General features: G+C 35.4%; 3 protein-coding genes across 8 annotated transcripts; 1 reads left to right on the top strand and 2 right to left on the bottom strand.

The window, feature by feature from the left end:
- Positions 1–8: 8 nt before the first annotated feature.
- On the top strand, positions 9–10,326 carry LOC149727739 (uncharacterized). Of its 4 annotated transcripts, none has more exons than XM_089888130.1 (13): positions 9–235; positions 690–810; positions 976–1,147; positions 2,393–2,485; positions 2,808–2,927; positions 3,352–3,522; positions 4,045–5,011; positions 5,313–5,413; positions 5,498–5,670; positions 6,770–6,928; positions 9,188–9,326; positions 9,639–9,806; positions 9,865–10,326. In XM_089888130.1, exons 2-13 carry the CDS (start codon positions 803–805, stop codon positions 10,006–10,008), a joined length of 2,415 nt encoding a protein of 804 aa, XP_089744256.1. In that variant the 5' UTR covers positions 9–235; positions 690–802; the 3' UTR covers positions 10,009–10,326. The 4 variants fall into 4 exon arrangements, with proteins under 4 accessions (XP_089744256.1, XP_089744254.1, XP_089744253.1 ...); XM_089888128.1 differs by having other exon boundaries at positions 10–235; positions 973–1,147; XM_089888127.1 differs by having other exon boundaries at positions 10–284; positions 973–1,147.
- Positions 10,327–11,358: 1,032 nt separating this feature from the next.
- LOC149727738 (type-1 angiotensin II receptor A-like) lies at positions 11,359–14,160 on the bottom strand. Its single transcript, XM_089888155.1, has 2 exons — positions 12,384–14,160; positions 11,359–12,304 (listed from the first exon to the last, which is right to left on the bottom strand). The coding sequence occupies exons 1-2, from the start codon at positions 13,557–13,559 to the stop codon at positions 12,083–12,085; spliced, it is 1,398 nt and encodes a 465-aa protein (XP_089744281.1). The 5' UTR covers positions 13,560–14,160; the 3' UTR covers positions 11,359–12,082.
- A 2,288-nt stretch (positions 14,161–16,448) lies between these two features.
- Positions 16,449–24,062, bottom strand: LOC149727737 (uncharacterized). Of its 3 annotated transcripts, XM_089888132.1 has the most exons (14): positions 23,730–24,062; positions 22,933–23,142; positions 22,565–22,878; positions 21,946–22,059; positions 21,574–21,636; positions 21,185–21,289; positions 20,507–20,663; positions 19,512–19,615; positions 18,923–19,063; positions 18,223–18,307; positions 17,568–17,749; positions 17,273–17,410; positions 16,986–17,103; positions 16,449–16,915 (listed from the first exon to the last, which is right to left on the bottom strand). In XM_089888132.1, the coding sequence occupies exons 1-14, from the start codon at positions 23,908–23,910 to the stop codon at positions 16,830–16,832; spliced, it is 1,998 nt and encodes a 665-aa protein (XP_089744258.1). In that variant the 5' UTR covers positions 23,911–24,062; the 3' UTR covers positions 16,449–16,829. The 3 variants fall into 3 exon arrangements, with proteins under 3 accessions (XP_089744258.1, XP_089744257.1, XP_089744259.1); XM_089888131.1 differs by having other exon boundaries at positions 22,565–23,142; positions 23,730–24,060; XM_089888133.1 differs by lacking the exon at positions 21,185–21,289 and having other exon boundaries at positions 22,565–23,142; positions 23,730–24,061.
- Between the last annotated feature and the right edge of the window lie 259 nt (positions 24,063–24,321).

Below are 24,321 nucleotides of genomic sequence, written 5' to 3'. Positions count from 1 at the left end.
TAGGTTTTTTTTTTCGAAGGCGAAGAATAAAGAAATGTTGTTAAGGCGCCACTGATCGCTGTGACATCACAAAGCAGATTAAATTTACTGCAAGGCGTAAACACGCGTGCACTAACGCTGCGTCTTTCCTCGATTTATTTTATAAACCTTTATTGATAGTGAACATAGCTTATAGAACAGGCTACACGACAAGCTGCAAGAGCGGTGCTGACGACACTCGGATAATCTGACAGTGGTATTTCTTTTACTCAGTGCAAGGTTAATTAAAGTTAAAGCAATGTTAGGTTAGTTTGTTAAACTTTACGTATAGGTTATGGCCTTGTGTACATTTTCAAACGTTTGTAGTTAAAGGAAATGTGGTTAAATTGAAGTTGAGCTTTCATCGTTCGTTAAGTTGGACCCGCTTGTTTAGTTCGATGTGCTTCAAATCTTTCCCTTTCACATAAGTAGGCATGCGGTTTGTTTGGACAGTATACGAACGCTAGTTTTTCTTGTGGTTCTTTATACAATCCTCACGTACAAGAACACGATGTTATTACGCGCATAAAGCATATATTGTTCGAAGTTTTACGATTTAAAGTTTCATTTGCCTAACTGTATAACTGGTTTACAGGAATTTGATCCCTAATAGTTGTATTAATCGACAAATTAGGACTTCAGTTTTAACAATTGCGAATCTGTAATTACAGCCAAGTTAATGTTCTCGTCGAGTTGATAAAACAGACGATTTTTTCTCGAAACTGTCTGTGAAAGCCGACCTTGCTTTGTACTGTAATGGTCCTGGCGAACAAACGAACAGAGAATGAATACGTAAGTTCTTTTCATTGTTATGCTTTCAAACAAATTGTCGGTTTTGATGAGTCTCTAATTGCCTTGGTAACTTTGTCGCGTAAATTTCACCTTGCCAATCATTTGCAAAATTACAGCAGAAAAAAATACCGAACAATATCGCGAAAAAATTTTACATGACAGCAGGCCTAACAGTCAGATGATCATGAACGACAGCAAGGACGACAAGCAGAGAAATAAAGGTCGACGGGAATTGTTCGGTTTAACCCAAGCAATTCGGGAAAAGGCATTTCAATCAACTTTTCCAACTTCAGAAAATTCGCGAGAACACAAAAACGAACAATCAACCCCAAATAAGGTACGTAAATGTTTGTATTACAATATATTGTACTTTACTATACGAAATAACATGATGGAAAGGGTGTATTAAGATTTCGAGTTTTTCGAGACTATTTTGGGGTTGTTATATTGTTTAACAGGGCATTTCGTTTTAGTACGAAGCATCCTAAATTATTAATTGCTGCAACCCAGTGGCACTAATCACTAATGGGTTCTCCAACTTATCACCCATATAGTATAAATACGAAATAATCACCCACAGAATTACATATAGGCTACGTGGTTACTCATGAGCGGGAACAAAGTACACGAAACAAAACACTCGTGTTGTAACTATACAGTTCTTACCCTGCCATGCAAAGATTCATTAATTCATTCATCCAAACTTTATTAACAAGGGAATCTATGCTAAATAATGTGCATAGTTTCGACATGACAGTATAGTAGGATAGGGGGAAGATGGGACACCTTTAGCACATAATATCTAAGTATCCTGATCACGTTTTAAACAATTAAGGGTGGTGGGAGTCTTGAGGGGGCAGTCGTGAGGATATAGTTTTATAATTCTTTAAATGTTCTTCGTTTACTACTAAATGGGACGAGAAAATAGAGCTAAAAAGTGTCCCATCTTCCCCCACCCTACTCGCCTACTGTATATGTATATATATGCTATTAGTATATTGAGACATTCAGGCTGTAAACGTGAAGGAAGCCGTGCATGTTCGGAATTGATAAGATGGGAGGATTATTAAAGGGAGTAGATATTAAGTTAATGAAGTAGTGAGAACAGAATGAATTATCTAGCATTAATATGAACTAACATATTTATCCTCGTACAATGGTGGGGAAACGACAATCGCCTTATCACGATTGTTCTATTTAATATATATAGCACAGGATGGGGGAAGATGGTAAATATTTTAATGATATTTTTTCGTCCCATTTAGTAGTAAACAAAGAACATTTAAAGAATAATAAAAACCCCTTCCCATAACTCCAATAGACTGTTGTTAATTGTTTGAAATACGTTTAGGATATTTGATCACTATATGTGCTAAGGGTATCCCGTCTTCCCCCAACCTACTATACCTCTTGCCCTCTTACCAATCCCAACTTTATAAATAATACAACATAACGAATATAAAATGTTCAATGACAAAACCCTTTCCTGCATATATACTCTACCGCTGTGTTTTGTGTTTAACTAACATTATAGACGTATAGACATATATAGTCTAACCAAGTTTTGTTTGGGTTTTTTTAGTCTGTGAAAGGAAATAGCCGACCAACTATTGAGGAAAGACTCCGGAATTTGTTCAACAGTGATGCCGAAGGTCCAGAGGAAATAAAAAGCAAGGTAAAACACTGCGGAATTATGTCTTATAAAATACTAATTTTCTTGTGGTTTACTGTATTTGATTTTACAAGTCTGATGCTTATTATACATTTGTGAACTAATAATTATAGAGTAGTAAATAAAAACAATTGCTAATGCCACAACGATAAAATAAAGTTTCACGCATACAAATGTATATAATAGGCTATATGTCTATATTTATTATGAAGCTTGTGGCATTAAAATCAAATATCAACAACATTTGCTTCATTCTTTGGTATCTGCATTTATACTCGCCCGCATTTAAACCCAGTCTTTTTAATCTAATGTGGTGTATATACAGTCAACCACACGCGGCCCGGCTTCGCGACTAAAAAGCAAGAGATCGGCTTCTAGTGCCGGACCTGTACAACGGCAAGCCAGCTTAAAGGTTGAACAACACACCAAGAACGGATCAGACCAAGTAAGAAACGTTTTAACTCATTTTTTACATTTAAGAAGTATAGAGAATGTGTATGATTCGAAAATCAGTTTAACTTGTCAAAACACACTTATAGTACTGTGGGGTAAGATACGATACGTTTAACAAAAGTAGCCCATATTTCCTGATGGTGTTTTAAGCAATCAACAACATTTTTTTATAGTGGTTAGGCTATATACCAGTATGTAAATGTTCTTTTTTGGTACCAAACGGGACAAGTATAAACTGAAAATCTTTCCCTACGTACTATATGTGAATGCGGTCGTTGTTGATTTTTCTCGAACGTAAAAAATACCTTTTCAAACCGACGCATGAAACAAAATGCTATATGCGACATATTGCTAAGTTGCGTTCACTTTTTATTAAACTTCGTTAATTTTTAATAAATTTCAAATACACAACTTAGATGCCAAAGCAGAAGCTTGCCCCAATTCAATACTCCGCCCATCAAGTACATGCAAATGTAATACAACATAAGCTATATAACAATCAAACGCAAGTTTCCGAGGCTCAAGTTATTTCTCCCGCTAGAAGGTGCAAGAGCGCAGTTCCGTCTTCTTTTTACGATGACGGGCAGGTATGCAAATATTGTATGTAATGTAATTACAAGTTTAATGTATTGTTAACAAGGCAACTTCAAAAGTTATATAACACGGGTGTCATGTTATATTAGTAGTGATATATTATTGTCTTGTTAGCTTTATGGGCGATTGTTTATACCGCTTCGGTGACAGTTTAGACAACCCATTACTTAGTGACAGCTGCGGATTGGAGAAATTACCTCAAATATTTCGGCTAAGAAACCACAATCCTACAAACAATGCTTGTGGTAATACTGAGCTCTGAACCCTCTATCCCGTGGTTACCAAATACATCGGGCATAACTCCTATATATTATACAGTATAGCCTACACATATAGTACTGGGGTTAACAACACTGTTTTGGTGTCGCGGGGCTTCGGTTACATAATTCTGTAAATATTCTTTGTTTACTACCAAATGAAACGAAAAAAGAAACAAATGACAAAGAAACAAAAGACATCATCTCATCTCATCTTTCGTCTCATCTTACCCGACCTCACTATATCTTTTATTTCAGCAACCTGTTTGGGAGCGGAAATCTACATCTAGAAGCAGAGACTCGTCGTTCGAACAGCAGAAAGAAACTGCTGACATGAAGAACCGAAGTGCGTTTGAGTTGGACCGTAACCGAAACTACTTTGATAATACGAGAACAAGGCCCGTCATGACCAGATCTTTGTGCCTGTATCCTGAAACTAAAGAAAATCGAAAAAGTATCAACTTGCCAGCGCATGTAGCGAACGCAGTGACCATATCTACGCCTCAGCAAACATCCATGTTACATTCGACGCCAAAAAACAACCGCAATTCAAGACATTTTATTAAACCGTCTCAAGAAGTTTCAATATTAGTAGACAATTTGAATCACGTTTCAACGCAACAGCCCAACAAGCAAACCAATACCAGGCGTTGTATAACTCCATCCCCTGGCCTGCAAAAGCACTATCTTGAAGTTTCAGCACCCAAAAACTGCTTCAGTGCAGAGAAAATAAATGAAAAACTCGAAAATCAAACCCTAGTTGCTTCTCCTCCAAAACCCCAAGCCAACACCCCGACCCGGGATTATTATCCACAACAAAACTTTAGTTTTCGTCGAGCGGTTTACCATTCAGTCAGCAGTATTTCTGATGCTGGTATACTTGATGCAAAGTTACCATACTCTGCTGTTGTTGAAAAGGGCCAAAGGAAAAGTGACGACCGGGACAGTGGTACAGTGCTTGAAGGAGAGGCGTCCGTTCTAGATTTTAACTCATCGCTTTTGAGCGAGGATGACGATATATGTGATGTCAACAAAAACACTCTCAAAAACTCATCGTTTGTGTCACGAAGCAGCACACCAACGCTTCCACCTTTGTCACCGGACGAGAATGAAAACCATGATGTATTTAGACCTCACTTTAACATTCCAGGCAAACTTACAACTCCTGTAAATGCTGCACGAACTTCGGTGTCGTCGAGTAAAAAGACGAAAAGTGGGGGATCAGGTAAAATGATCTACATTATTTTATAAATTACGTATTATATTCTGGGTGAGATCATATGGTACGCCAAAGGGCTTGAGGATTAGGACATGGTTGGCTCATTACACTAATACACTACACATTCCAACGTGTTAAGCGTGTCTGCATTTTAACTTAAAGTGTTATCCATACGTGGTAACTTGTAAGCGGATGCGAAGTTTGTATGACACAGAACACTCGTGTTATAACGACTGTCGTTGTCCGGCCACGCGAGAATAAATAAATAACATCGATTTATACAGCTATAACTTTTATGTTAATGCAGTGAAAAGTGACGAAAACAAACTTTCGGTCAGTTCCGGTCACAGCACAAATAAGAGCAAGTCAAACGATTGGAAAATGGAATCTACAAAAACTCCCATAAAGGTATTTTCTAACCGACTCTAAAAACGAACAGTTTTAATATATTTATATGACAAAGCTGTTGAGTTTATTACACCATAATAACAGGTAGTATCCAGCAAAGTGACGAAACGATCGTTAGCTTCAGCTCGTCCCCCACTTGGTGCTAACCAAAGACAAATGAAAGATAAACAGAATCGACGATTTGTGGACAGTGACGCTACTGAAGAATCTCAACAAAGAATTTTATATCATGCTCAAGCAAGAACACATATTTTCAGGTAAAACCACGAATAAATGAATCAAAAAGATTAAAACCGAAGAATGAATCAAAGAGATGGTTTTAATAATTTCGAATGAATAAATAAATACACTTATTAGAAACCTGCTATCCTGTGCTTACCGTCACGTGAGCGTCTATAGCCACTAAGCCACGGATCCGCATAAATTTATTATTCCAAACACATGATACAGTGAATTGTTGTTTTAAAATATATTTTGAATACACTTCGTGTATATCCTCGGGTGATGTACGTCATACATACGTATGGTATATCCTACACAGATTAATACGCGACTGTGTTTAAAACCCACTCAACCTACAAATCCTTTATTTAGTTGCGGATCATACCAAACAGCCACGTTGTCGTATATTTTTCTATGCGTTTACTAAATAGCACTCCATTTAAAAATCAAATTTTATCAATTATGCACGAAGAGTTATTTACAATGGAAAATATTGGACACCTTTTCATTTTATTTATCCGTCTCATTTGGTAGTAAACAAAGAACACTCAAAGAACTATAAAACCGTATCCTCGCATAGCCCGTTGTTTATTGTTTAAAACACGATCAGACCATTTGGATATTATGTATTAAATGTGACCCGTCTTTCCCTACCCCTTATGTATAAAGCAGATATATGAGACTGGCTGCGAAACTAAACGTACATACTAAACTGAAACTCATAGGCTCATAGCACTGTAACTGAATGAGTGTGTAGGAAAGCAAGGAAGTAAACCAAACCCGAGGTGCAAGCGGCGTTGATTGGTTCAAAAGGCACATAAACGCATGAACACAAATACACGCTTCACTGAACTTAGATTACGATTAACGGTAAAGCAAACGGGCGAATGAGTAAATATACGAACTTAAGATTAGATCTACATAATTATGTATATATGTTACTTGTGCCACCAGCATAATGTAAACATTCTTTATAGTAGAGTATTTCTGATGTTTCGCTTCATCGTGAAAGGTCGGAAATACACTACGTAATTTTTATATCGGAAGAGGCGTTAAAAGATTACTTTTAATTACATGGGCCTACGTCTTGCAGTAGAAAGTTTTATGCTGTAACATTATTACATTTATATGCAGGCATTCATTTGCTAATGCGGATCGCACAGATGTGGAGACCTCTAGTGTACGTTCATTGACAACAACCAGCGTATGTAGCAGCAGCATTATGCGGAGGTCTGGGAGCAGACGACATTTGCGGAAACGAATGACTGATGACAAGTACTCCCGCGAAATTAGGTTTGTTGCAATTATGATATTAGATGTAACGTTAATGCATGCAAAACTTAATTTAAAGAAAGGTAGCACTGTAGAGTAATAAGAGGGAATACCTTCAACATCTATGTCTCATATTTTCTGATGGTGGTTGAACAACTAACAACGATGTTTTTAAGTCGTAGGAATATAATTTATAATTCTGTAAATATTTTTCGTTTACTTTCAAATATAGGACGGTAAAACACAATAAAAACAATGCCTATTTTACCCTATACCGTAGCAAACAGTATTTACTATTTCTGTTTCGTAGAAGAGTTATAACTTTCGCTCGTTTTCATTGAAACATATAGCATACGTCTCAGATCTCACATATTTCTTAGTAACGATCAAACCAATTAAAATGCGTGCCCATTAAATTAGGGGATGAGGGCTCTTTCGCATTTTAATAGCGTTTTCAGTTTGAAAAAACAAGCGTTGACACCTTTTGTTTTCCCTAATATTCTATTGAATATAAGTAAAATTGGTGTGAAACTGATAGAATAAAGTGAGACGTCTGAAATATAATTCGTATAGGCAGAGAGGTGTATAATGAAATTATACAAGACAGTGAAGCAATTACGCTGAATTAAACGTGGCACGATGAAATCAGGTGTAAAATCGGGAACTAAAATCAACACGATATATTGTGCAGGGTAGATTATAAGACTAAGTTTTTGACAAAGACTTATAGTAGTTTACAATATGTATGGTTTTTAGAATGTTGTTCATATATATATAGACCATACACTACACTTACAGCTTTAATTAGGAATTAGTCAAATTTTTATCAATATTACTTTAGTGGGGTAAAATGAGACATGTTTTCGTTTTAACTTCTGGTCCCATTTGGAAAACGAAGAGCATTTACATAAATATGACCTCATGACTGAGCGTGTTAATTGTTTAAAACGTTTCGAAATATAGGATTTAGGTGGTATATTCAGCTTACCCCACAGCACTATAAGACATGCCATTGTCAGTTAACAGTAAAATGGGCGACGTTAAAATGTAACGCCGTTGTATACCAAATGTGAATGCCTTTTTTGGCTGTATCGTTTAGTACGTTTCATCACAGTAAATCAATACAGGCCATGCATAATAACCCCAACGAGAACTGCGTGCATTTTAATTACTGCTGATGTGCTTTTAGTTTGTAACGGCGACATGCACTAAAACCAAACCGATTTTTTCATTGAGTGTCTACACGTGTACTAGTATACATTAAATGTCGTTACAACATTATGTTAACTGTAACGGCATTTAATGTATACTTAAGCATGTTATATGTGTACACCCTTGTACGATGCAAACCAAATTTTATATGTATCGATTATCACAAGGGCCTATATTAGCTATACATACACTCATGTTCGGAAAGTCTGTTATATACCCCAATGTTGTATGTTACTGATTTGGTAGTAACTGCCTTTGCAACAACACGTATGTACATACAGCAATGACTGACCCCCCAGCAAATTTAATAGCCATCTCTCCACTCCAACATAGTCCTGTGGGGTTATACGAATAACATTCGCACATATAATAAATCTCATCGTTTTAAGTCGTGTTTTAACATTTAAAACGCTGTTTTAATGTCGTGGAAATACGGTTTTATATTCCTAAAATATATTTTGCTCACTTTTAAATGGGATAACAAAAAAACACGATCATTTTATACCCCAGCCTATTATAAAACGAATTCAATTTACTCCAAACTGGTACAGCAGTTACACAGTGTTGTATTAAACTTCGTGGAACATTTAAAACGATCAAGATTCGATGAACGGCCGTGACAGCAAATCTTTCATTTCCGACCTAGCTTTACAATAAGCAGGCTTGGGTACTAATTAAAATCGATACTTCCTCCATACTGGGTCGATATACACCATCTCATTTAAAGCAGCGCCTCTTGTATATTTGGATTATATTGGAAATATCCAAGTGTCAAAGTTAAAACAAACTTCCGCCTGCCAATTAAGACCACAGTGTACAGCTGACGGTGTGTACATACGTGTGTGTTAAAAATCCATGTGTCAAAATTTAAGTTTTTGTTATAAATCCACTCGGTTTTAAAGGTTTACTTTGTTCTGATACATAGCGGGTAAAACTAAGGTGTAAATATCAAGTGGTTTAAAAGTGAATTTTGCCACGAAGTTTATAAAACAGGCTATCCGTGTTATAACAACTGTCGTGCGTTTTTGCGTTTATTTATTTCGAATAATTAAGTTTGTTTTTTTACAGATCCGTCAGCAAAAGATTTTCTCGTTTGGAGTCCCATGTTGTAACACTTGCACGGAGTCTTGCCCAACTTTCGTCAGAACTTCGTCAACAAAATGTGACATCACGCGAAATAGAGCAATTGCGTCATCAAGTACAAGAGGTAGCTTTTAGCTTGCATAATTTATATAGGTTGAAGAAATAATATAAAGAACGGCTCATACTACGCGAAAGATAAATTGGGGCACATTTGTAATTGCACTGCGGGTACTGTACATCATTTAATAATAATTGAGGTAATATAAGACCTTGTGTCAGATTTATTAATATTTAATATCACGTTGAAAGAGCACTATGCTGGTGCGGTCACATTAATCTTCGAGATCATTAAACCTAAAACCGCTTCTGTTCCTTGTGGGCTTTTAAACCCTTCTTTTAGTCAGTAATTACATTCAGATTATCATTACCTTTCAAGATACGAACACGTCAGCTCTCGACAGATATGATTGAAGCCAAGCCAACCAAATGTATTACACCCGCTCCTGCTAAAGAGAAAAATCTCCCGAAAATGTCGAAACTGGCCAAGTTTTTCGGCGAAAGGCCGCCGCTCTTAAAACTTTTTCTAAAAAAGTTGGGGTACGAGGTAAAATTAACACATTTTTTGTTTTGCTTTAAAAATCTGACCGATGATCTATTTTCAGAAATACATTCGCAATTTCGAAAGTGAAAGCATTGGAATGATGGAGCTGCCGTATATGGATGAAAAAAGATTGCGTGACATCGGGATACCGCTTGGTCCTCGTTTACGAATTCTAAAAGAAGCCCAAAAATCTTCTTACGTCTGATTAAAGTATGAATGTACAGCTGATAAATTTTTATCGCGCAAAAAAAGGACAACACGGCAGACCTCCGTTTACGGCCTTGTTTGTCTGGAAGGCAGTTCGATAAATCGACATGTATTTATACGCACAGCAAATACAAGTTCTGTTATTGAGTGAGTAGGAGCTGCGAAGCATAAAAGAATAATAAATCTGCACAAGAAGTTATTCAAGTTATTGCTGTTGTGTTTGTATTTTCCAAGTCTTCTAATGTACAGTGCAATTCGATTTTGAACATACCGAAGAACTTTTTCGTGCGCAAATATAATTTACCTATCTAACTTATCCAACAGAGCAGTTGCTTAAATGAATAGAATCGATTTTACAAGATCGTTCGATCAAGCGCTTGTATTGATTTTCAGAGTTGCATGATTCGAAGTTAACTTATGTTACAAGTCGTGACCTCGTACCAACTGCTTTTCTAAAACTTGTAATATGGCGGTAAAATGACAAAAAATAAGTGATGTTGCTTGTAAGGAAGAAACGTGTTTAAAATGAACAATGTTTGCTTTTGGCTTCTGATCGAATGGGAAGTATAAATAGAACAAGCTGTCTGTGGATCAATTTCTATAATTCGCACTTAATGAAACATTTCTCATGGGATGTCTGGAAATGCGCATAATATAGAATGGCATTATATTAAAACTATATTTTGTTTATTGTCTTATATCTAGATATGGAGGGTGGGGGCGAGACACCTTTAGCACGTAATATCCAAATATTCTGATCGTGGTTTAAATAATTAACAGCGGTCTATGGAAGTCGTGGGGATGCGGTTTTATAATTCTTTGAATGTTCCTTATTTGCTACCAGATAGGACAAGAAAACAGAATGAAAAGATGTTTAATCTTACCCCACCCTACTATATCATTCAACTTAATGTATATTTTTGTCGTTCGCTGCTGTTGTTGCCCCTTAAAGGTGTAAACTGTTTGTATATCTTTCATTGGCACTGGACCATTTTGTGGCAAGGTAATTAAAAGAACTTATTGCAAAAAAAGATCTCGAAGATTAAATCGCATACGCATCAATAACGCATATATTGCACAACTTATCCATGAAGCATTTAGACTCGTTTAACCTCTGTTACGTGTTTTGTTCTTCTGCCATTGACATTCTAACAATGGTTACATTAGTCATTGGCTCCTTACTATCGGCGAAGCCCGGTCATAAAACATAATTTGGCGAGCAAAAGCGCTTGTAAAATGACAATGAATTATGCATTTTGTTGATACCACTCCTGCCGTGTGACAACTTCGAGGTGTAGAGGCCATATTTGTGTTTAACTACTACCACTGGCTGAATGAACACCATGGATTACAAGTACATTTGCGGGAGTATATTGATGCGTACACATACACTAAAAACATTCGTTTTAAACCAATAAGAGAGACGACATTTCAATCAAACACAAATGCAGTAAAATGTGGTTTTGTGTCGATTGATTTATCGAATGTGGTTTTGTTTTAGACTAATTGGTGACAAAATGAACATACCACAGTGACTGCTGATCTATTTTCTTTTAAAACAAAGTTTATAAATTACGACGTACAACTATATTCTCTATAGCGAAAAAATAATAAATTGAATACCTAACATAAGCATCATAGCATCAAAAAAAGTATTTTTAGGGCAATACATAGAATGGGGGAGACGGGACACTTTTTCATTCTGTTTAATCGTCCTATTCGATAGTAAAATGAGACATTCAAAGAATTATAGAACCGTATCCTCACGATTTCCATTGACAGATGTTAACTGTTCAAAACACGATCAGAATATTTGGATATTATGTGATAAAGGAGTCCCATCTTACCCCACAGTACTATACAATAATAAGTGGTGTGACATGCGTTTTTCTCATAATAACATAATAAATGGTGTATCACATACATAGCAACACTACAAATGGAACTGTGTTGCTAAAATAGCCATCAATAAACACTGTCTGTTGAAATACCTTTACAATAAATTACTTTTGCGTTCTTGAAAATTAAAGTTACATATATGTATAAGTACAAGGTGTAAAATATTCAATAGTTCATACCGCATCGGTAGCAATGCAATCATAAGCATCGTTGTCAAGCGGTGTAGAATGAATTGCAACAGAATCTGCGCCTGATTGTTCGCAGTTAATTTTTCCCAGGCCTTGCATTACTGCTGGGCACGAATAATATGAAAAACTCTGGCTCTCAAAAGTCTCCGCACCGTTTTGTTTTTCATTTTCCAGGTGGTTTTGGTTTCTAAGATCACCAGGTGAGTTCTGTATTGTAATAAATATTTAAGTTGGGTCATGACGGTACGGGTAGGCGTATGACATGGGTTTGTTTGGGTTTACTTACCTGTTCTGCGTGCACTTGCACTGCTGGGGTATATTGGTGGTTACTTCTAGGTGCGCATGGACTGTACATGTTAATTGCTTCTGTTTTAGTTGCATACCCCGTTTTGCCGTCTCCGTTTTTGCCGGGTTGTGGACTTAACGTCATTTTGTAAGGTCGAGAAGCCTTGTCTGATCCGCATATATCCTTAATGTTTTCTTGGAAGTTCGTGGTGGTGAAAGCGTAAACTATCGGGTTGATGCAGCTGTTTGAATATGCAAGGGCGATCATGAAGGGATACACAGCATGGAACAAATTTTTGTCAAAATTAAAAGCCTTGATTTTCCACCAGCCTCCAAGAGCGGAAAACAGTTGCATTATTTGCATCGGCAACCAACAGAAAAAGAAGGCAAGCACAACAAGTGCTGCAAGTTTCGCCACTCGATCTTTGCGAACTTTTTTGCTGATAACCTTCTTTTTCACTGTGACCACAATTCGAGCATAACAAATAGAAATCACAATCATTGGCACGATAAAACCGATCATGGCTCCAATAAACTGAATCGTACCCATTTTTATCCACTTGGTACTGCTGACTGGTATAAAAAAGTTACACGGAAGTCTCATCAGTTCATTCGGATCTTTTGTTGGGGCGAGCGAATAAAGTGACTCAGCCGTGGTATCTGTTGTATCACCGGTATCACGGTACAACCCCGGGCTGCCTGCAAGTGTTGTATTTGTGGATGGCCCAGAAAGATATATTGGTTGTAGAGTTTGGTATAGAACGCGGGGTAACGATAACAGAAGAGCTGCCGACCAAACGCTGATACAAACCCAACGAGCTATACAGGAGTTCCGGACCACATTCACGGATGTTGCGTGCACTACCGCCATGTATCTATCCACACTCATTGCGGTTAGAAAGAACACGCTTGCGTACATGTTTATAGAAGTTACTGATCCAACTACTTTGCACCAGCCCAACCCGAATGCCCAATTCAGCTCATTTAAATATTGATGTCCCCAGAAGGGCATTATACATAAAAACAACAAGTCAGAAAGAGCGAGGTTAAACAAATAGGTTGTTGTAACGCTCCATCCTCTTCGTTGGCGCAGAAGAACGTAAAGAACGATAACATTTCCAATGATTCCAAAGAATGACACCGTGAAATATATGACAGCAAGCGCAAGGTCTCTCATCTTGAAGTTCAGGTTTCACTCACATAGGTCCGGGAGTATATGTCAAAGAATTACTTAACCATGATATATACTTTTAAACACACGCCTGTGAAAGAGATTAAACTTGTAACAAAAGTTAAATGAGCACTCGCCCTGCTGTACCTTCACTCAGTTTAATGTATTCTGAGTAATTAGATCATGTATAACAGGAATAAGCAAAACGTATTACGGCATGTTTTTGCTAATGGGGCATCACATTATTCTTATTACAAGGTTTTAGAAGCACCCATTAATAATTAATTGTTCAGTAGGTGGTTAAAATAACAGCGCTAAGGCCGATAGCTCATAAAATAATCCGTGGCGTCCTAAAAGAAGACCTTAAAACGAACACGAGATAAGAGAACGGACATTTTATAACTGGTACATTTCTCTTACTTGGCAAACTGATCACGTCAAAAGCACCTGATTTAATGGACACCCAGTTGAACAGCTGGACACGACGTGATACATTTAGACAGAACGCTAAATAAATGATGGCGGGCAGAAGAACGAACCGGAAAAATCAATTTCATTCGCGCTGTAATGAACATACGGCTGTTTTTTTCGATTTCTGCTTTAAGCGAAAAGTCTGTTAAGGAATTGTGTCGGATTCCTTTAGATTTATAACGCAGCAAGCGTGTTGAGGCAAGAATGCCATAACGTTTGTGAAATCAAACATACATCTAATGAATTCTTTAAATGTTTTAAAAATTAAAAATTTCACAAGATTTTTCAACTTAACGTAATACAATAAAAAACAACAACAAACAACAAATTTAGAACCGGGGTATACTTTCGTTGCTACCATTCGGTTTTCGTCGGGACATATCAAAATAAAGAAGGCTTACGCGATTGCCTCAACGTAATAATTAATTTGGACAACGTCAGCGCATACCGAAAATAATAGATAATTACGCAATGGAAGATATGCTTTTGCAGATAATAACTTGGCCGTGTTAAGGTTTTATTTGGAGGCGGACAACTGCTGTACTTATATAGATCGGTTTCATAAATTTGTATCATTTGCATCTAGCGTTGTAGAATAGAATATGTATGGTCTCGAAAGCCTAAAATCTTCGTAACTCCAGGCGTAATAATTTCTATATATAACATCATATAATTATAAAAATAAAAATATACAGCTATGAATAAAAATATAAGAAAAACTTATATATTTTGCCACGGATGAATATTTCACAAAATAGGTTTGTTCACACATTTAAATAAATATGGTACATGACCTACAAGTGTAGATTCTTGCGCTAAGTTGTAAAACAATAAAAAAGCAATCAACCCCGACGATTGGTGTAGTTACCATAGCAATATACTTGTTCTAGTTTTTAATACAACTGCTCTGCATTTACATATAAACCTGCCTCAGAGGAACTACAAGCACGATATATATTTATACATAGCAATGCTTCTATCTAACTGAAAACATATAGCAGCACATATTTACTAAGTGGGGTGTGCGCTTTCTTTGCCCTTGGACAACAGCTTAATTATGCATGCTGTTCTTCACTTTCACTCTCTCGTTTCCACCTCTCACTTTCTCTTCAGCACTGAACCTTGATTGCATTGCTCTTTTTCTCCTCTCCGCATTTCTCCCCTCTAAGCCACAGCTTTAACTTGCATTAGCACGGGGTCACTGCGCGGATGAGTCGCACTTGAAAGCTTAATTATGTTATGACCTGTCGTGACCGAATTGCACAACAACACGAACGTTGTGATTTTAACTTCATTTAACCATTTTCTACTTCAACACTAAGTGATGTGCGTAAAATCCAGGCACACCTCGGTTACAAAAATGACGTATGACTCGTGAGGCAATGCGCATCATACGCCGCGTATTAGTCGCAAATAACGAGTAGTTGTGTACGACGCGTTGTTTACAAAATAATACAACAGTATGACGCAACTAAGCTGACCTACTTTCATTATAACTGAGCATAGGGACAGTTTTAATGATATACTATATGTATATACTATATCATGTCGCAATCCGCACTGTAGCGTATAGTATAAATTAGCAGCGCGAACCGTCCTTTGAGATTCTCAAATATTGAACGGTTACTAATGCCGCCTGAGACTCAAAAATTAATTGATTTGTTACGACTCATGTTCTGATAAAAGATATATAAATTACGAACCAAGCTAATCAAAAGCAACAGTAAAAATAATTTAAATGTACCTTTGCGTTTTCCAGTCGACTTGCGCGTGCACACAATTCAAATACACAACCACACAATAAAAGAAAGCGTATACTTTCGGCATAAATAATACAAGAACCGCTGACCGCTTTTCATAAACGTTGTCACTTGCATTTTAAAACTTAGTCAAGACAATTATTTATGAAAGCACTAGGAACCCATATTGCTTAAACATTTAGTATGCTTATGTATTCATAAATTACAATTTTCTTTCATTCGGTTTTACTATAGTTTGTCCTATCCTAAAAGTAGATTTTTTGCGTACACGAAGCAATTATTCGTTTTTCTGCACTGTAAAATTCCGAAACATTACCGAGAGTTTATTATTACAACAGAAGTGGTGGTTGTTTAAAGCCAATGTAATGGTTTATGTGGTTGCATTACTCTAACTGCAATATGCAAATGTATTAGGAAACCGTTAAAGCACCAGATTCATGGCATATGTTATTTTTCCGGCTGCTGATCAAATATTTATTCCCATTTTGTTGCAAAATGCATACAAAAAATAACCACTGAAACGTCGGATAATTTAAATTTAAGAGAATATAAATCAAAAATTTACCAAAATTGGTAACCTAAAAAATAAGAAAATGACCACTTTTTGTACTAAAAACACCTTTTTTTGATATTATAATTTTTCTCAGAATAGTCAAACCACAAATTATTTTGTTAAATTCAGTTTATTTCAAGTTATACAGGTTGAATTTTACGAATAAACTGAAAATGTGACTGTTATTTTGTATTTCGCGGTGTAATACAAACGAAAATCAGTTTCCTCATGTTGTTGTATCTGTTTGACAGCTTAGAATAGTTGGGCTGGTAAATTATTTAAAACCAAAAGGTATTAGATTTATAATTGCATGCTTCCATTATTGTGATTACTGTGGTGTACTCATGATATATATATGTACAATATTGCCTAGTTGCAGGACAAAACAACACAAGAAATCTCCACTTCAACTGGGTGTACAAGAACATCAAATCCACATAAAAAATTTGTGTTTTTTGACGCACCAAACTCTTACTAAAACTTGTTTTTTTTTCATTTCCAATTGCCAGATTGTGATTTAGAGGAATTGCCTCTGTTAGGCATCATGTCTAACAAGAACTGACGATCAACATTTTTTGCTAAAAAAAAACAATTTATGATAAATATAACTTTCCTAAAAGAGTTACAGATGACAAATCAAGGACTTACAATGCTTACTGCTAGACTGGTTATACCCAAACTGAACTTGTGGCATTGCATTCCGTATTTGCTGAGCTGTTGGCCGGAAATTACCGAAACTTCTTTGTTGTAACTGTTGTTGTGCACGCTGGTATATAAAAAACAACATAACTTTTTTTCAAATTAAAAAAGAATTAAAAATACTTCATTGGTAAAAAATGGCATGAGAAAAGGGTATTTAAATATATATATACACATATATATATAGTATTTTTTTCAAACATTGATTTTTTACATTTTTCAATAAATAATTTTACCTGAAGCAGCTGCTGGTGCTGTCTAAGCTGTTCCTCCTGCATTTTCTTGAGATGTTGTTGTTTTTGAAGTTGGTTTGCAGCGGCTGCTACAGCTGCCTCCAGAGAGTCGTTACTAGAGCTTATTTTTTCTGCGGATTGCTGAAAGCGAAAGCAAAATTTAATAGGTTTGTTGTGAATTTTAATTAGAAGTAGTTTCGTGCCTATATTAGTAGTAGTGTCAAGCCTACTTTTAAAAACTCATGTTATTTTAGTGCCTTGATAAAAAAATCTTGTAAAGTAAATATTACAGTTGAACCTGTTTCTGCATTTTTTGTTCAATTTCTTGTTCTTGTTGAAGCGCCTTAACGAATGCAGTTTTAAGACGGTTAGTGTGTTCGGCTTTTAATGCTCGCTTCTGATTTGACATCACACACTGCAGGCACATCACACAATTTCCTTCTGCATTTATCTTCCATAAAGGACTGAAGTCTTTTTCACCTTAAATATTAAAAGCATAAGAATTTTAAACACAGTGTTCGAATAAATAAATATAACTTAATCATTCTTCGGTAATATTGTCGATTACTTGTTTTGCTGGTTGCTACCATGCATAGTTTAATATGTAATTTTGCTGTAGGTATAAAAAGCCTAATTTTATTATACCATAGTTTCATTTGCTACACCTGAACACCTTGGCGGATAAATTAAGCTTATATAGAAATGCTGTATGAAATAAAATTAACAGTTTTATACCGAAAATCTAAGCTACATATTAAAATATGCCTGGAAGCAAGAGCAGCAGAATATAAATAATGTTTTTTGCAACATTATTCAATCAACAGAAAATAAATTACATCTACTAGAAAGTGAAATAACATGATTCCTAACCAAAACAGATTTGTTTTGAAACATGGATAAGATAGTTCATTAATAATGAAACACAAACTTGTAATTGGTTTATAGTTAATTACATTGCATGCAGCTGAATGGGGGAAGTGTGGCTTCGTTAGCTTTGTTGCTTGACTTTGTTTGAAGTTGTTGAATTTTGCTTACAACCTGAAAACACGGAAGTAATTTAGACCTAAAAAAACACATATTTAATTTGGAGTAAAAACACGCAAATAATTCCGACCTAAAAACACACAAGTATTATAGAGCTAAAAACATGAGAGCAATTTATGTCTAGACTGCCTATACTGTAGAAAAGATATCACTATATTGAGTTTGGGTATTAATATTTTATAAAGTTTAAAAAATATATACAGTACACCTAATTGAAAATTAGATAAGGTGTAATTGCTTTTCTCTAAAAAAATGAACTAAGATTTCAAATGTAATCTTACAACACAGTTAGGTTAGAAGAGAATACGTTTTAACTAAAAAAGGTTGCAAGTTGCAACGTGCAACAAACAGGGGTAAACCGGATATTTAAGCATGGTTTTACGCAATATACAAACTTTGGTTCAGGATGATTAAAACTTACTTAGTCTTGCGTTGTTACAAGGCATAGCAAAACCACATTTTAAAACATTTTTTTAAGCTCAAAAACCAGGTGTAATACAAAGGAAAAATGGTGCAAATTTTTTTTTTAAATAGAATTAAATAACGACACAAAAAATGTAAAAAAGAATAAAATATTGCCCCCAAAAAATAATGCTACAATAAATTTACCTCTTCCAATCCAACGAGACAAATAAACTCGTTGCTTGCTGCACTAGGAAGGAAGTTGATCTCCGGCGGAGGAGGCTTAGGAGGAGGAATCTCAAGTAGGGTCTTCTCAAGTTGCTTCCGGAGCGCTAATTTTGCGGAGGCCTGGTTAAAACAAAAAAGTTTTCATATATTCGTCACATTAAAAAATCTTAGTGTTTTTAATGTTAAATTAAAAAAAAGTTTTTAATGCTAATTTATCAGAAATTGTACTAAACAGGATTTGGGTGTTAAAGCAATGGGCCAAGGTTGCTATTCCATATGAACAAGAATAAGCAGGACATTTAGCTCTGGTGATTAAAGGGACCAGCTTCGAGATACTTTCGATAGTTAATTTCGATTATAATCCATCCGTCACGCGTAAAAACGTGACAACTATGTGTACACACACGCAGTACACTAAAAGTACCCCAATGTTTTGGATACATAAAATATAATATCTTGAGTATATAACTGAAACATAAGAATCTGGGTAACTGAAATATTTATAGTATTTACGAGTATTTACGATATTTATTCATAAAAATTAAAAATTACAGAATAATTTGTCGACCTGTTGCTGCTTTAGTGTAGGTTGCGGTCGACTTTGTGCTTGTATCGCTTTTTGTTGTTGTTGTAAAAGTTGTTGCATCTTACTCAGATCACCAGGACTTTGACCTATTATAATGTTCCAACATGTTATGGTTCTATATATAATCAAATGAATAGTTAATATTGCAGACTATATTATATGTGGGTGAGGTCCTGCAATGTGGCAAGCCATGGCCCATGGGTCCAAGCTCCTAGGATTAAGACTAGGATTGGGGCATTATCCCAACATCCAGGGTGCTACCACATTCATTCTGTATGGGTGAGGTCCGTGAGGACCTGGGATTTAGGCCAGACTTGGCCCATTACCCCAACCACATAGACCGAATATTAAAGCCTGCTACTTCTCCAATTGTAGGTGACAAGGGCTTTGATAGCAAGAGATGATCACTTGACAGCCCAGCAAAGTTTAATATTCCAGACATAATACGATCAAAATTTTCTGAGTCTGTTTTAGTTTTACCACACACCAAATTTGAGAGTATGTAAAAACAGACACACATGAGGCTGTTTGCATGACTGGTGAGCCGTGACTGGAGAGGTTTTCCCAGTTTTACTACAAGTTTTAAACGCTGATGACATACTGCAATGGAAATTAAAACCTTTGAGCAAAAAAGCTCTGTCTGAGAAAACCTAAAATTGATATGCATATCAAATTATGTATATTGAATAAATGCGACTGCTTTATTACTCTGATGGGGAAAACGACAGTCGTTAAAACTCGTATATTTTGTATCATACACCTCATGTTTGCTTACAGATTCAGTATAGCTAATAATTTAGACAACCCATTAGTAACCATTAGGTTGGAGCAATTCTCACTTAGTGTCTTTCTGAAGCCCACAACAGTTGCAGGCTTGCAGCGACGAGCTGTGAACACTTAACCTCTGGATGCATCTGCACTAATCACTGTACCACGGCGCTGGAATATTCAATACCAAAAGTTTTGCATTGACTTACCAAGTAATAACTGGGCTGCATTCTGTAGATTTAAGGAAGGATGGGCTCTCAATAAGGCTGCAGCATTCTGCGTTCCACCTGCAGCAGCAACAAGCTGGGGCATCTGTAGCATCGCTGCCATAGCATTCCTGTTTGCTTGGGCTTGAGCTGATGAAGTCTGAAAATTTGAAACAAAAATTATTATTTATATCAGAGGACTTGAACAGGAGTGCTATAATTGTTCCTAGAGGGTGCAGGGATACTGAAACATTAAGGTTGGTTTGGTCTACCACTCTACATAAATACAATTACAATTCTAGAAGAGGGTAATTTGGAAGGGGTGCAGCAAGGGAAAAAGGTTACGAATGTCAATAAGAACCACTGAAATTATATAGATTTATTCTTGTGCAATTGTTTTCAAATGACTATAATTTATAGATGTGTTTTGGTTAAGTTCTGCTTTGTTGAAGATTGTTACAAATTGTTTTATTTAGCGCAAACAAATTTTAAGTTATGAAATATAAACATGGTTCATGGCCAAGGTCTGGGAATTTACAGACCACAGACATTGTTAAAACATAACATAATTTTTATTTATCTTTTCGAAGACGATAACAAAGTTATGTTATTTAAAGAACGAGAGAAGGGATCAAAATTGTTGTGTTAATTAAGAGGACATTAGATTAATGCAACACTTGCCTTGTTATGACTGGATGACTGGTTGTATGATTTACTCATCGTGGATTTCAGTTGAGATGATTTATTTGATGAAATATTTGGAGCAGGAGATTGTGGTTTTATGTTCTGGAAGTATTTCAATGTTAAATCATACAGACAGTTTATGATTTGCCTATGATACAGACAAGAGGACAACTAATAAAAACACACAGGAAATATGGGTTTTTGGTGCACAAGGTATCTCCCCACAGTACTATATATATATATTTTAAATTTTACTTATGGTTTTTGTTTGAGCCATATAAGGAGTCTAAGGACTATTAGGACCTTTTAACACATAGTTGCCAACTTGCTACCAACCAAACATGCGGCCTTCAATGCATGTTAAGCCTTGTAAGTAAATAACCAACCTGGTGATGCGAAGGTCGTTGTTTTTCGTGCAGTGCTGGTGAATTAGATGATGTATTGATAGCCTTGAATAAAAAAATTATTACAGTTTCAAAAATAAAAATGAAAATTATTAAAGTTTACTGAAGAATAATAAACCAACTCTGGCTTCAATCATTGCTTTCATTGCATGCCTTGTAGGCGCAGGGTCTCGCCCATATAACCAACAACTTTTTAAGTTTTTATTATATAACACATGACCAACAACTTTTAAAAATATTGTATATATATATATTATACTAATATATCTATATATAAAGCCTGGGTTATACAATGTAATTTAAGAAACATCGTTTCATTTAACCTATTTATAATTCAAAGATTATGAAACATACCTTTGGCTTTGACATCTGATTTTGTCGAAGTCTTTTAATCAAAGTAAGATGAGCTTCCTCTTTATGAAGTTCAGCTTTTAATTTTCGAATATTTTCTCGTTGTTCGTTTCGTAGCTGTGTAAAAAATAATAAGGTATTATTACTGTTATTATAAAAAATATAGGAATGTATTTTTATAATGTTACATAGACTATTACATATAAACTCGTTTTTATTTTTTGATTTTTTTTTGATTTACCAAAACAACATATTTACATTCATGGTGAAAAAAAACAAAAAGATCAATAAAATACTGCCATTAGTCATCAGTCATCACTCATCATAGGCACCAACTGTAGGGTGGCATGGTGGGCAAGCCAACCATAGAATTTTCTACAACTAGTAATTAAAGGCAAAATCGTTTAAAAAGAATATTAAGATAATTATTATCATCTTTGGTTTATCTCTCAAACAAGAATAATAATTGTCACCTTCAAAATTCAGCATCTAAGTGTAAAAATGCCTTTTGGTTTAAAAATTAGGTTTGTGATTTTGTTCAACTTTCGATATTGGTTGATTTGTCTGAGTTTGCAGCTTTGAACTGTGTTAAAGTGTTTAAATATCATAAAAATATTTCTACCTTTTTAATCTTTTCCATTTCATCATCTTCCGTCACATTTTCCTTCCCGTTTTCATCATCACTGAGAACAATCACCGTTCCAACTGTTTTACAAAGATCAACTGCCATTTCTTCCACAGCAGGCTCTTCCACCTTTGCTTTAAACTCAACATCTTCATCTGGGAGCGTAGGAGGAGTACATGGGAGCTCAGGCTTCAAAAGATCATCTTTAATCGTTTTGCTTTTGCTCAGATCTTCTACCATTTCCTCTTTTGGTTGATCTTCAGGTAGATCTTTCAGTTCTGCATCTTTTTTATCATCTACCTTCTCTGCATCTTTTAGTTGATCTTTTTCTTCTAAATCTTTTGGTTCATCCTTTTGTTCTAAACCTTTTACCTGATCTTTTTGTTCCGAATCTTTTGGTTCATTATTTTCCTTTGCTTTTTTATCAGATATTTCTTCACAATCTAAACGTAATTTCTCGTCGGAAATATTTTCTGATTTGACTAATTCACTAGAGGCGTCAGGAACTTGTATCGCTGGAGTAGAAGTTCCAGATTTTGTTTCTTCTGCGACAGAATTATCTTCAATATCCATAGCTGTAATTAATAACGTCAGAAAGTGTTAGCCGATTATTTTAAATTAAATAATTTAAGGAATGTCACTCTAACTTTTTCACCAGTGTGCGACGAGTTTATTAAATTTGTTTGTATAAAGTTAAAACATTTTTTTCGCACATATTTTGTATTTGTCCCCCGAAAAATAATGGGCAAAATATAAAGTTTTTATGTTTAAGCTTTATTAGAGTAAAATTTAAAGTTTACATCACACGTGAAAGCAGAACATTAAATGTAACAATTAAGCACAACACACAAGACAAAACTGCGACTTGCATAAAAACGAAATGTGTTTATAAATTCACAGAGTACAAATGTATAAACAAGACAATTATACTTAAACTAAGTCTTTTTTAAATATATTTAGACACATTTGTGTCCAACCGTGTCTTTAGGAATAGTATGAGTTAGTTAATGTATCACTCTCTTATATATTTATCTATGTTTTTCACTTTCCTGTTAAATTAAATAAAATTTTCAGAAAATTTTTAAATAAAAAGAAAAGAAATACGGTTAACCAAAATCTCACTAATTAACCTAACATTGTTAATAACAAAATATGTTCTAACCTTCAACATCATCTTTGACGTCTTCTTTAACTTGAGTTACATCTTCCACGTCTGTCTTCTCTCTTTTTGATGCTACATCCAGATCCAAATCTGTGGATTTTCTCTTTAAGGAGATTGGTTCTAATTCAGAATTCTTTGATTGGCCTTCTTGGTCAGATTCAGCTTTTTTTTCTTCTTCCATATTCTGAGTTTAATTAGCCACACATCACGATTTATAGCTTGATATATAAAAGCTTTTAACTCAGCGCGGTAATAAAAGCAGGTCGACAATTTTTGATTTGGGAATGGGAATTACGTTTATATGAGAAAAGCATTTTTCGTCCGACCTTTCAATAAATGTTTTTCTTTGCCATCTCTCCTATTAACTAGTCGTAAATGCGCATGCGCACAATGGAACGTTTAATTTGCACTCGATGAAAGTTGAACTGTGACGCGCTATAACATTTTTTATAACAATTTAATAGATTCGCAGGAGCTTTTAACAACTTCCATCATTATCACGATCACTCAAAATTTCAAAGAGTGTTTATATACGATCTCTGGTTTAGATTATATGAGCACCTCATGCGGGTCATTTATCACATTTTTATCC

The sequence above is a fragment of the Ciona robusta genome, chromosome 11 (genome assembly GCF_009617815.1).
Source record: "Ciona robusta chromosome 11, ASM961781v2".
Lineage (NCBI taxonomy): Eukaryota > Metazoa > Chordata > Ascidiacea > Phlebobranchia > Cionidae > Ciona > Ciona robusta.
The sequence above is the reverse complement of the archived record's forward strand: the minus strand, read 5'-3'. Positions and strand labels throughout refer to the sequence as shown.